Source organism: Tachysurus fulvidraco, chromosome 14 (genome assembly GCF_022655615.1).
Source record: "Tachysurus fulvidraco isolate hzauxx_2018 chromosome 14, HZAU_PFXX_2.0, whole genome shotgun sequence".
NCBI lineage: Eukaryota > Metazoa > Chordata > Actinopteri > Siluriformes > Bagridae > Tachysurus > Tachysurus fulvidraco.
In genome coordinates, this window is record NC_062531.1 from 11,516,716 (window position 1) to 11,531,248 (window position 14,533).

General features: G+C 38.5%; 2 protein-coding genes across 2 annotated transcripts in view; both read left to right on the plus strand.

Annotated features, from left to right (window-relative positions):
* alx3 (ALX homeobox 3) overlaps positions 1 to 5,210 on the plus strand; it is a 7,365-nt gene extending 2,155 nt beyond the window's left edge. Inside the window, exons 2-4 of the mRNA XM_027167441.2 lie at positions 3,654 to 3,931; positions 4,195 to 4,320; positions 4,534 to 5,210. Of these exons, the coding sequence (XP_027023242.1) occupies positions 3,654 to 3,931; positions 4,195 to 4,320; positions 4,534 to 4,884 (755 nt within the window). The 3' untranslated portion in view covers positions 4,885 to 5,210. The remainder of the gene's footprint in view (positions 1 to 3,653; positions 3,932 to 4,194; positions 4,321 to 4,533) is intronic.
* A 2,311-nt stretch (positions 5,211 to 7,521) lies between these two features.
* rbm15 (RNA binding motif protein 15) lies at positions 7,522 to 12,461 on the plus strand. Its single transcript, XM_027166795.2, has one exon. It carries the CDS (start codon positions 7,685 to 7,687, stop codon positions 10,259 to 10,261), a length of 2,577 nt encoding a protein of 858 aa, XP_027022596.1. The 5' UTR covers positions 7,522 to 7,684; the 3' UTR covers positions 10,262 to 12,461.
* The last annotated feature ends 2,072 nt before the right edge of the window (positions 12,462 to 14,533 follow it).

Consider the following 14,533-nt stretch of genomic DNA (forward strand, 5'->3'; position numbering starts at 1 on the left):
ATAAACTTTATAAAATAAACCGAAGGTTTTATAATAATATAGTTTTTATGGTTGTGCTGTTTATGTGCTAAAGCTTTGGGGTTGTATTGTGGACTGCGGTATCCTTCCTGTTCTGCTCTGTCACTATGTCACAAAGGACATGTTCTGAACATAAACAGAGACTTCCGGTCGTTTCATATTACGATCTCTTGGAATCTGTCAAAGGGAACTCTAATACAACAGTTTATACATCCGAAAACAAACTAAGAAATTATTTTGACTCAGTTTAGACATTGTTTATCCCTTTAAATGTTTAAGTCTACTAATGAAAAATGTCTGCAGCTTCACAGATCAGAGATACAGTCCTTCTGGTGATGGTAGAGTTTTAATTTAGTTTTAATTGGCCACTATAATTAAATACATACATTAATTGGCAGTAGACCTATTTACTTTAAAATTCTATGAAGACATATAAAAGGGTCAAAAAGAAGACCTCTTTTAGGACACCTATAAACAATAACATAAACTTTCTGGAGAGATGTATCTCAGCCTAATGAATATATCCTGAGTTTTAAACAAAAGCAAAGACTCAACATTCTTCAGCAAATCCTACATCTGCTGAAGTTCTCAACTATCTATTTTCATCTCTTGAGAATGGCCCAAACAGAACATTAGCATTGCATCGTTGAAATAGAAGATTTTTATTTAAAAGACATAATAATTGTTAATTGTTAAATTTTAATTGTCAATTGCAACCTGTTACACAGTGTAACTAACTACACTCTGTAACTACACATGCTTGGTGTGTGCTTTGTTCGCTACATTACAACTAATATTACTTCAGAATACAAAACATAATATACAAGGTGTCAGCTCAAATAACTGAGAAAACAGAGGTGAATAATATGGCTTACAGAAACCTAGAAAAGAACAATAATTGACTACATGCTTGGTTTACAGAAAATTTTCACTGTTTAAGATTAAGTGCAAATGTTTGATTGTGATATATAGTGATCTCTGCAAATTTATTGGTGAAAATAATATTTATTATGCCTATGTCCAAAACTGTCCTGATGACTAAAACAGGCAATTAAATGTCATGTAAAATGACATTTCCTGTTCATCAAGGCATTTTGTTTTATGATCTGGATATGATTTACCTAACTTTCACAGTACTGTCAGTGCTTTTTGTTAATTATTAATCAAATAGTTTTAACAGACATGGCAGACATTTAATTAAAAATAAAATCTTACATGTACTGTATTTAAGGGTTTATTGGATAATTAGTCCTAGCTTCCTGAAAGGGTTCTACTTGAAACATTTTAGATTTCCCCCAGAGGGACAAGCAGAGCCACACAAATGTTATAACTAGACATAAAATTGTAGCACATAACAAGCAACTTGTTTTAAACATAAAATCTATTCAACTGAATAATCAAACTTCAATCCAAAAGAAATAAACACTTATGAGTTTGTGGTTTGTTTGTTTGCTTATTGGGAGCTTAAGGATTGAAGATCTTAACGTCAAATTGAGATAGCATAGACAACCGATTTTGTACTATAAATATATGGAGTTATGGAGTCATGGACAATGTAAGGCCTAAGGGTTTAACATGTATTATTTAAACTGATTTAATTGTCTTAGTATTAAAATGACCTGGAAATAAATTTAGGAAAAAAAAAGAAAATGGTGGAATATTACCCAGTGAGCTATACCCTGCAGGGTGCAAGGATTTATAATATATCTGCTTGAAGGGACAGACTACATGGTATTTATGTGTACTTCATAGTCTTGTCACAGACACTCCCCCAAGGTCCCTTCACTCCAAGGCACACATACTGGAATCATTCTGCACTTTTGGAAACATTTCCAATGTGTCTGTATTTAATTGCGGAATATCTTATTTCAGTGAAGTATAGGAATTACATTGTAGACTAGCAGAAATGTTTTTAATACATATTCATTGCAATGAATATGTAACATATAACATATCATTTGGTGTAACCCTGAGATCAGTGAAATTCTCTAATGCATCCGAAAAAATCAGGCTGGAAAAGCAAGCTTATTATTTTTTATTATTATTATTATTATTTTTTTACAAATGCAAGAATATTTATTCTCCTCAGAAGAACTCGATGTTTTTGGACATGAGACCATCTCTCTATAGATGAAGATAATCGAGTCAACTTTAGAGACAGTTTCCTTCACAAAGCATTAGACACTAAATTCAAAACAAAGCCCAGATATGTTTTTATAGTAAATAATATTTTATGTTTATGGTTGTGCAAACCCTTTAGTTCTGTGTTTATGCAAACCAAATACAAAGCCACATTTGTCTGTTTATCTTTGAAAATAATTTATTCTTAGTTCTCTGGTAAGTGTCATTGCCAAAAGACAATTCAGCACTGTTTACTCACTAACATCACTTGAATAAAGTCAGTTTGCCTCCTAAGTAAACATCTGATTTTTTTTTAAAATATAACTTTATACAGTACATTCATTCTCTTTCCCTTTTCAAACACTTTCTCAAACTTATACATTTAAAGAAATAATAAAATCAAAGTAAATTAGTATTATAATATTCTTTAATATAATACTGTATATGGCATCTCTGGAAAATTGTCCGTAGTGTGTGATTGCATGAGTGAATGAGAGTGTGTGTGTGCTCTGTGATGGGTTGGCACTCCGTCCAGGGTGTATCCTGCCTTGATGCCCGATGACGCTCCAAATGACCTGAGAAGTTCGGATAAGTGGTAGAATGAATGAATGAATGAATAATACTGTATAGAAGTATACTATTCCATTGTAACATTCTATACTATAAAAACCTATCACAGTGGTGCAGTCCTGCCACCTCCTAAAGTGTCGTTTATGTGAGCGAGTGCGTGAAAGTGTGTACACATAGTGTTTCGTCCATAGAGTATTCCCACCTCACTCCCAGTGTTCCCAGAATCGACTCCAAAGACAGATAGGATCCAGGATAAATTGACTCTGATACTGTAATCTACTGCTGTACTGTATATAGATTTATTGTCACTATACTGAGTACAGTGAAACTAATGCAGTCCTTCCAGCACAATTCAATTATCATTTGGTGCAAGCTACAATTTTTAGAATTGAAATAAAAACAAAACAAACAAACAAACAAACAAACAAAAAAACAATTGCAGTCAAGTAATAAATAAGACTAGGTATAAATAAGTGTGGAAATATTCGTTTAGACATAAAGGTATAAAAAAAAATTATTGAAAAATAGTCAAACAGGGATTTGTATACAACAGAAGGGTATTATAGTGTAATGGAATGTAAATTTGTCAGTAATATATATACCATGCTATACACTGTATAGCATGGTATATATATTACTGACAAATTTATATACAGTATATATGCTGTACTATACTATACTATGCTATACTTTTATCTTACCCTTCAATATTGCATTAAATTTGCATGAACATGCAGCATTCTCTACTTCCTCATTTCTCTTGCAGTTAGTATGGATTATAATAAGTTTTAAAATTTGTACAATGTGAACGCAGAGTGCTTCTCTGGTTTGGTCCAACACCACCACTCTCCAGCTCCCAAGTCCCAACCCACCATCCTTTCCTAATTTAAATATGCTGAAGGTTTATAGTGAACCAAGTCTTGTCATGTCTCTTCTGTCCTCAGTGGGGGAGAAGTCATTGCCTAAGCCTTTGGCTTACCCGGTTCTGGACTCTGAATGCTGTGGCAAATTGAAAGAGCCTTCAGATGGACTAACTGAAAGAGACCCCATTGCAGACTCCATTAACCTGTCAGGCAAGAACAAGAAACGAAGGAACCGCACCACATTTAGTACCTTTCAGCTGGAAGAACTTGAGAAAGTCTTTCAGAAGACACACTACCCAGACGTGTATGCAAGGGAGCAGTTGGCCCTGAGGACTGAGCTCACTGAAGCACGAGTGCAGGTACTTTATGATCCTTTGGTGCATGACTGTATCTAATTGCTGACATTTTGAATATTTAAAATCAAATTATGTAACTGGAGCTGGTTAATTTCTATGAAAGGATCAGCATCATCATTGCCATTAACTTTTCAAAGTTATACAGGAGTTAATGTTGTAAAGTTCATCAATTTTAGGATTGGGTACATAAAATGGAATAAGTCATATAAATAAGTAATATTTATTTATTTCCACAAACCTTTATCTGTTTTGGCAAACTCTGACAGGTGTGGTTCCAAAACAGAAGGGCTAAATGGAGGAAGCGGGAGCGTTATGGCAAAATGCAGGAAGTGCGAAATCACTTTGCCGCTACATATGATATCTCCCTGCTCCCTCGCTCCAATACATACCAGGTACTGTACATTCATACAATAAACATTCCCAATTTCCTGCTGCTCATCATGCAAAAGTATGTTAATACTAATCTGATAGGATATTTGGGAAATATATTTTGTGGATTATTCATATAATCATTTATATAAACAAATATATATCATATTCATAATTATTTATATTAACAGATAATGTGTATTATTTTAATGTGTATCATCTCTCTTACCTCGTAGATGCAGGGTAACCTGTGGCCTGGAGGAGGAGGTGCAGGAGGGGCCAGTGGGGGCTGCGTCTTGGGCACAGATAGCATGCCTTCTTCCTGCATGGCTCCTTACCCACATCCCCATGCACATCCACATGCTCATGGGATTATGGGAATGTCCACATCTCCGAATCATCCTCCACATCATCCTCATCCTCACCATCCAGGCATCAATGGCCTGTACTCCCTGCACAGCTTCCAGGGAGGTCTGGGTGCTCATTCCTTTGAGCCCAACCCTGAGTCTGACTACAAGCCTTCAGGCCTGGTGGCACTGCGCATGAAAACCAAAGACCCTGGCAGCCTCTTGTCTTGGCCAACGTGACTCGTATTTAATTAGAACTGAGCCAACAAATAATCAACGGATTCACACAGAAATCCACACACTGAAGTTTTGGACAGAGTCCATCTCCCATCATGCAGCAGGAACCCTTTTGGTCCTAATCCTTTACAAGATTTGCAGTTGATGTAATAGAAATAAAAAGAAAATAAATGCCAACTGTATATGCTGTTTATATGTTTCCATATAGGAGCATGTAATTGGTTACTGTCAATATTTTTTAAAATAAACAAGCCAAATGTTGCCTTAATGTTGAATTTTTAAAGAATGTATTCTGTAAAAATAGCATCATTGTCCAAAGAATGACATTTTTATTTAAAATAGTTAATCATATATTTCTAGTGTATACTGATTTTTTTTCTAGTATGACAGTAAATAAATGTTTTTGTAAAAGGCTTTTATGTTTCAGTTGTGCTGCATTAAAGTTAATTTGTAAAAATCCCCCTGCCTGTTAATTTACAAAACACAGATCCACATGACACACGATAACCGTGTTTTTATAATATCCTTGTATAATTAGCCAAATTCCAACACTTGCTGGTCTTTCAGTAAAATGATAATAATTAACCTTCATTATTTCTAAATATTATGGTACAATGAGTTTAGAGCAGAGTAGTATTTACTCTGTAAGAAGCATGGACTGCATCTCTGTATCATTTTACAGTCAAGGCCTAATTCTTAGTATTTGTAAAAAAAAAAAAAAAAGGAAGTAATGTGAGTCTATCGTAAATCAGGAGGACTTCAGAAATTAACCAATGTAACTAAAGTGCCATTTTTGCAAACTTTGTAAACAGTAAAAAATTTAATAACCTGCACATTTACAATCGGTCATGCATTTCCAGAATGCTTTCTGTTTTAAGATGTGCACTGCACGCTTAAAGAATGATATGGTAACGCACTGTAAAATAATATTATGTACTATAATTCAGTGGGTTTGCACAAGACACAAAGTGCAACCCATATGGAATGAAAATTGACGCAATCCTTCAGAACCTTGTATTTTTGCAAGAGAAATTATTACTGGTGCTTCTGGAAAATTCTACCCTGCCAATACAGATCATACATTAACAATAAAACTCATTTAGAACTCCATTATGATTCCAGATTACTACTCGAACCTTAACACCTTAGTCATTGAACATACATGAAGTAAACACAAGATATCCAAAGTGCAGCATGTATGTGGTAATGCATTGGATAGCTCCATCTGGATCTAATGACTACGTTTTGGTCCTATCAGCCATTAGTGTGGTAGAAAGTATGACTATGAAAAAAACTTCTACAATTAAACCTTTTCATAGATATTATTCGGATTATCTGAGTAAACCATAAAGGAAGATTGCTTTATTGTTTCAATTATATGTCAAAAACATCATATCAGTGCTGCACCACATTAAGTGCCAGTATGACAAACCATGTCATGCTTTAGAGAGAGAGGACATGTGTTTCCAATAGAGGAGGGGGGGGGGGAGAGAGAGAGAGAGAGAGAGAGAGAGAGAGAGAGAGAGAGAGAGAGAGAGAGAGAGAGAGACACACACACACACACACACACACACACTCCACACCCACAGAATTCCAGCCTGATCCTTTGAGACAGACGTGCTTGCTCCAGCTAAACAAGTTTTGCTCCCATTACTGTAATGATAAAAAAATACAAAAGCAAAACTTATAAAATAAAAATGAGTCTGAGTTAATAGGATGTGCTTGCAGCAAAAGAGGTCTTAGAAAGTCGCCCTGTAGTTCTTTAAAACTATCATTTAACAGTAAGAAAAAATTACTACTAAATTAAAGACACAAAATCTGCATCACAAAGTTACAACAGTAACAATTAAAGTGTATACAACAAACATATGATGATGATGATTATTATTATTGTTGTTATTTTTATTATTATGATTATGATGATGAGGATGATGATTATTATTGACAATTGTAATAATAATAATAATAATAATAATAATAATAATTATTATTATTATTATGAGGATAAGGATGAGGATGAGTATGAGGATAAGGATGAGGATAAGGATGATTATTATTATTATTATTATTATTATTATTATTATTATTATTATTATTATTATTATGCACTTTTTCATTGTAACTTTGAACAATGTTTTAAACTCATGGTATCTTAAGTATGTAACCTAATGAACCAGCATTAATGTATCCGATGCTAGAGATTTAAGCACTTATGTACGTCGCTCTGTTTAAGAGCGTCTGCCAAATGCTTTAAATGTAAATGTAAATAAACTTATACACTCATTTCCAAGCAGTTCTATAATACATATGGCGACATCTCTTGGACATAAGATGAACAGCCCGAAATTGCTTCTCGCAAAGGTCACAGGGCTTAGACGTAAAATAAAACATTTTGCCCGATTTTTGCAAAAATGCTTGACATTCTAATCGTTTCAACTCGCACCGTACGTGTGAATCCTTTAAGAATAACTACAGTAACATCCATAATAATCATTTTCACAGCTTATTTCCGCATGCCACGAGGGCGAAGCATCTCTAAGCGAAGAGAAGGCATCTGGGCGTTTACGGACTTCCGTGATTAACGTGGCCTACAGCCAATAGTATTGCTCTCTGTCATCTTAGTGAACCAATCAAATACTTAGGGCGAGGAAAGCTGTAGTCTATACAAGATGGCGTATGTGGTTGTTTTGCAGCTACGATATTGAGCGAATTGCGGTATTTTCTCGTGTAGATTAATGAATTGTTGTAGTGTAATTGCGTTGTAGTTGTTTGCTATAAGCCGTAGAATCGCAGGATATCTATCATGAAAGGAAAAGAAAGGTCGCCAGTGAAAAAACGCTCAAGGGCCGTGGACGATGTTCGAGACAGAGGAGGAAGCCACCCGAGCAGCAAGAAAATGGGGGTTGTGGCGATTTCTGGCGGAAGCAACAATGGAAACAGCTCTTCCAAAAGCGAAGGCGGTTCGGCGAGACGGAGTTTACTTGGAGACAAAAGAGATAGTCGGGACTTTGACGGACATGCTTCAAGCCGCACAGCAAACAGTCATAGCTACACCAGTCCCGTCGTTAGCGCTAGCAGCAAGAATCACAACTCGAGTCTGTCGCTCGAAGCGGCCGCGAGAAGCAACTCCCGCTCCGACCAGCGCAGTCAGCTCGCCGTCACCGAGAGTGAGTACAAAACACTGAAAATAAGCGAACTGGGGTCGCAGCTGAGTGACGAGGAGATCGAGGACGGTTTATTTCACGAGTTCAAGAAATTCGGAGACGTCAGTGTGAAAATTAGCCGCGTTAACGACGAAAGAATTGCTTTTGTAAACTTTAGGAGGCCCGACGATGCCAGAGCGGCGAAACACGCCCGCGGTCGCCTTGTGCTCTATGACCGGCCTCTGAAAATCGAAGCTGTGTACATGAACAGGAGGAGAAGTCGATCACCCGTGGAAAAAGACCACTTTTCTGCGGTGGCTGGCCACAGACATTTGCACGCTCAGAGGCCTCTGTCCCCTACTGGACTAGGTTATAGGGACTATAGACTTCAGCAGTTAGCACTTGGTCGACTTCCTCCACCCCCACCGCCTCCCTTACCCAGAGAGCTGGAGAGAGAGAGAGAGTTTGCCTTTTATGAAGCCAGAGCAAGGCCAACTTACATTGCTGAACGAGCTGCTGCTTTTCGTGAAGAGGATTTTATTTCTCCCGAGGACGACCAAAGAGCAAACCGAACTTTGTTTTTGGGTAATTTGGACATCACAGTAACAGAAAATGATCTGAGGAGGGCATTTGATCGCTTTGGGGCCATTACTGAAGTGGACATTAAGAGACCCACTCGGGGGCAAAACAGCACATATGGCTTTCTTAAGTTTGAGAACTTGGACATGGCCCACAGAGCAAAGATCAGCATGTCAGGAAAAGTGGTCGGTCGGAACGCTATTAAAATCGGTTATGGAAAGGCGACCCCAACAACACGCCTCTGGGTGGGGGGCCTCGGACCTTGGGTTCCCTTGGCTGCATTAGCAAGGGAGTTTGATCGATTTGGCACGATTAGGACTATAGATTATAGGAAAGGGGACACATGGGCCTACATTCAGTATGAGAGCTTGGATGCTGCTCAGGCAGCTTGCACACACATGCGTGGCTTTCCTCTTGGAGGCCCAGACCGACGGCTCAGAGTGGATTTTGCAGACACTGAACATCGCTACCAACAGCAGTTCCTGCAGCCGCTTCCACTGCCCCACTACGAGGTCGTGGCTGAATCCTTTGTTCACCGTGCAACCCCTGAAGCTATCAGGGTCAGAGAAAGAACTCCCCCACCACTCCATTTTAGAGAACGGGAACTCTACACTGGTGCTGAGTGGCCAGCCCCTGCCATCCGTGAACGAGTAAGAACTCCTGCATTTGAAACTCTAGAGCACTTAGAACGAGATCGGCGGCCCAGAGAACCATGGTCCCTGGAGCGGGAGTTGCCAAGCAGAGATGCTGCAAGAAAACGACGCCTTCTAGAAGATGGACGCCACCTAGACTGTTCACCTGACAGCAGCAGTGAATGGGCTGTCCGGCGCCGGAGAGCCCCATCAACTGAGGGCAGCCCGGGAGGTAGCAGTCGTGAAGGCCGATTCAGCGACTCTGAGCGGCCAACGAGAGCAGAGCGGCTGTCACCACCAAGAGAACGCCGCAGCAGCCTAGACAGAGCTCCTGGAGAGAAGCGTCTCAAGAGCAGCAGCAGCCTGTCCGAGTCCAGCATTGGCGCAAGCCCATCAGAGAGAAAACGCAAAGCAAGTGAAGCAAACAAAGGGCCTTCAAAAAGAGAACGAGCTGACGGGGGCTCCAAGGGCAGCCAGTCATCCAAGCAGGACACTGGTAGTAAGCTGAGCATGGCCTGGAATGGAATGCTGCTCCTAAAGAATAGCAATTTCCCAGCCAGCATGCACATCCTAGATGGAGACTTGACTGTGGCCAACACCCTCTTGGTTGACGGCAGTACAGGAGGCAAGGTGACGCAGCTCCGCATCACACAGCGCCTTCGGCTCGACCAGCCCAAGATCGACGAGGTGTCACGCCGCATCAAAGCAGCAGGTCCAGGCGGGTATGCCATTCTCCTTGCAGTTCCTGCCAGCTCCGACGATGCATCTTCATCCTCCTCGTCGACAGACCCTGCAGCTTCAACCCAGCGTCCTCTGCGCAACCTGGTCTCCTATCTGAAGCAAAAGCAGGCAGCCGGGGTAATCAGTTTACCTGTGGGGGGCACTCGCGATAAGGACAACACGGGGGTGCTGCATGCATTCCCACCCTGCGATTTCTCTCAGCAGTTCTTAGATTCCTCTGCAAAAGCTCTTGCCAAAACAGAAGAGGACTATCTTGTCATGATCATTGTCCGAGGAGCATCCTAACAATCGGAACACAAACAAAAAAAGCATTGTTATAAAAAAAGAAAAAAAAGAAATGTCTCATTTGCATGCTATGTAAAGCCTGGTGCAGCAACCATAGTTTAAACAGTTAGTAAAAGGGTGTGTCATCTGTTCTGCCAAATGCAATGCATGAAAAACATGTCTCATATAGCAAAATTGGTTTTCATATTTCAATATTTGCTCACCATTGCAAGTTGAGTTTCCAAACCAAATCATTGTGATACTGTGCAGCTGTTGGAAAGAGTGAAAGATAAAAGGCAGACGATTTAAAAACTGAATATTTACCCTATACACTGTACTGCTTGAGAATCTTATACATGTTTGTTTAGCCATTAGATTGTAAGCAGTTTCCTATATGGATATTAACAAAAAATGTTGGTTCATGTAGGTATATTATATATTTTTTATTTAAAAAAAGAGAGGTTATTGAGTCATTGTGGTTTAACGCTTGGAACAATCAGTTAATGATGAAGAGAAAGTGTAACATAGGCCTAGGTGTGTAGTTCTATAGTTACCTAAAGCAGTCCAGGTATTTCTCACTTAAAACTGCATGTTGACTGTTGTCCTGTTTTGAAACCTTTACGGGGTAGTTTACAGTTCAAAAGTTTGCAGATTGTAAACCATTGCATACACAACTGTACTTCAATACTAAAGTGTTTATCAGTGTGTAACTGGGCAAGCATTCATTAAGGCTACAGATTGTTTTCTTCATATGATTTTATTTTACCCAAGCCGCCATCTTACACGAATCAGTGATTTGATTTTGGTCGTCTTTTAAATCCTACATGTTTCAGAGCCACCATTTGCACAGACCACAGCGCATAGCTCATGTCATTTAGATATCCTCTAATTTGTCATTTTGTATTTGGCAAGATCTGAAAATCTATTTCTCCTGAGACATTTTTCCATTTTTACTTTGCTTTTTATTCCTACTTCATTTCTGTTCAGGATTGGTAATGTAGTTGACCACTAATTTCTATTGATTTCTATGCTTTTTATTGTTTTTTTTATTTTCTTTTAAGGAATCTTGCCCATCAAATACAGTACAAAAAAAAACAACAAATCAAAGACCACTTGATAGAATAGCAGTATGTAATGCATGTGGCTTTTTCATTTGTGTCAGCATTGGCCTCAGTTTTGTTCTATATGCCACATTAAAGGAATTGTTAAATGGATGTTCACGTACCAAAATGTGAGTGCAAAAGTGTTCCTTTAAATTTGATAAACATATAAATGCCTATGGTGATGCAATTCTACTTTGCTCAATATTCCCCCTGTATTAACACACTTTAGTTGTCAGCTTAGGGCATACTTGAAGCAGGGCTGTACAATTAGAAGTGTTTAGTATTTTTCAGTACATTTAAGAATGACTATGGCTCAGTGCAAAAACACAAAGCACTGTAATTGGGAAATACACACGATTGTGCAGTAATTATACCACTAAAGCATGCGTTAATTATTGACTCGGCTTTTCAGCGGGCCACACTTAGTTATGCAGCCCTAAATTTAAGTATGTTTTAAATTGAATAATCTATATTTGGATAGTCTGTTAGAGACGCAACAGATTTTTCTATGCCCCAACACCAGATTTATTATTTTTTATTTTTTTTATCCTTTCTTTCAATGTAAAGGATTTTTGGAGTGTCTTGAGTCTGATTATTAACAAATGTGTTAATTCCATCTGTATTATGCCATCTACCATTTTTAAATCACACTAAATTGCATTTTTAAAACAGATTGGTTTGTGAATTAAGATAATTTCAAAGCTGTTCTATATTTATGAATGAGTTAGAGATACTGTACTTTCAGTAGCCATCTCTCAGGATGAAAAAGGACTTGCAACAGAGGACTTCTCATGGCTGGAATCAAAATGATTGAGTTGATACAGGAGCCCTTTGGATGCAGAGGGGCAAGAGCTTTCCGTTAGTGATTGTGTATTCTCGCTGAGAGAGCAGCTTCACACTTGTGTAAATGTTTTTGTGCTTACACTTCCCATATTTAAACGGAAATATGACCGTCTTGCTTTGTGGTGTGTTTACCTGGGTTCTTGAAGGAGAGGAAAAAGAGGAATCGCTCATTCACGCCTCGCACAGCTAAGAAATAGCTGTCCACATACACACAAAAAAGTGCACTGGCACTTATTTGATTTTGTCTTACTATCAATAAATTGTTTCATTTGAGGGAGAAATGTTCATTCCTTGGAAATGAATCGAAGAACATCTCCCGCTGCTTTGCGGTTGTGTTTCGATGGAATTGTTGCTGATTGTTTCTTCTCAGGAAAAAAAATTCCCCATATGTGGATCAGGGATGACCTTAAGAGCCAAGAGCATTTTATTTGTCGATCAGTGTTTTCCAACATTGTGTCCCGGAGTTGCCTGGCTTTGCTAATTAACAGCCCTTGCACACTCCGGCCCTAAACCTCCCCCTTATTCCCGAGGGAAGCGAGAGCAGAAAGAAGGGGGGCTTTTGCTACTGTGCACTGTAGCAGGCTTGTGCTCTGCTGCTGCCCAGAATCAGAGGGGAGATCTTCAATTAACAGACCTTCAGATAAGATGCGCGTTTTGTTCCAGCGCTGCCACTGATGTCTTCCAAGGTTCTTCCCTACCTGCATCAGCTGGAAGAGGTCAGGTCTGCTGTAAACCCAGCTGCTTTGCATTGGCAGCACAACCACCACCTGTGAATTAAAGGTCAAATTTGAATACTTTCTAGTTCGGTGGAGCAGGCATTTGTTTACCTCATCTTTTGGTTTGATTTGATTTTTCCACTCCATTGAGATATCAGAACAGGAAGAGGATTCCCATGATCATGAAAAAAAAAAAAAAAGGAGAGCAATATAGAAAGTTAAAAAAAAAAAAAAAAAAAAAAGCCCTTCTAATTCCTGAAGGAAGGCTGATAGTTTTGTCTTCCCACATTTGCATTTGTGACAGAAGTATTAAATTTGCACCGTCTTCATCTTAAATTAACCTGAAGTTCAGGTGTTGCCAACTAGACTGCCAGTTTCCTCAGACAGCACAAGTTAACACACGGAGGAGGTACTTGCAAGAACCTTCAGCTGGAGAGGAAAAAAAACCCAAAACAGTTCTTAGTAAGCTGTTGATTTCACCTTTATCACCTCTACATCAGGTCATCCGGCAGTGAGTGGCTGCCCGCTGGTGGTGAGTAGGGATAGTGTGTGTTATACTGGGGCTGCTGCTCAAAGCCTGCCTGCTAAAGGTAAGTATCAGTGTAGGACAGAGTAACTCACTCCTCTAAAGGTTGACTGTTTACTTTTACCACTAAACTGACAGTTCCACATGTAGCTAATAGAAGTTAATATGACTGGAGAAATGTTTTGGCCAGTAATTTCTGCTTTTTTATTAATATGTATTTAAACATTTGAATTCATTCGTACATGAGCTGACATCCAGTAGTAATTCATCCCCCTTCCTTCTCCTCAAAAATAAAAAAAAATTAAATTACATGGTTCTGTTAGATTAAAAAAAAAAGCACGTCAGGTTTAACTATTGGAATCTCTGGCCAAAAATATATAAATCTGTTAATCATTAGTATTTGGGAGTAACATTTTTTTATAGAGGAGGTAAGTCTTGAACATCTAGAGATTTTCAGTGGTGTTCCTCTGTCAATGTTGCCTTTTAGTTCAGGACTAGGATTTATTTTCAGAGAATTGTCTTTGGTTAGTGATTCACTGTGAGCAGTTTATTTTAAAGGGTAGGTTTAACTAATATGGAAACTCCACAAATTTATATAAGCAACTTTTATGATCAAACCAATTTGAAATTTTTTCCAGTGTCCATGTATAGATTATCAACAATTATAGAATTTACTGACTGACTTAAAGGTAGTTACAACCTAAAATAACTAGAGAGGAATGCTTCAGTGTCTGGTCAGTTCCGTCAGAGCTATAAAAAAAAATAGACCTTGTTGATCTTCAAATTCTCACCAGATTATAGTCTTGTGCTTTTAAAGTGATAAATGATGTATGACATAAATGATGATTATGGTTTGGTCTGTAATATGGTTTTAATTGGACACTTTATATGATAAATGACTAGTGAGAAGTTTGTCTCTGATAGGCTCCCAAAAAAGAAAAAAGTCGTATCATCTACCAGTATTTCCCAAACTTGCCTGTGGTTATCACTTCTGAGAGGGAGAGAGAAAATAGGGAAACTCCAGGAGCTAATTGGGAAAGATCATTATCTGCCAATTTGCTGATGAGTACACAGTTTATGTAAATATTTAGACCACACACACTAC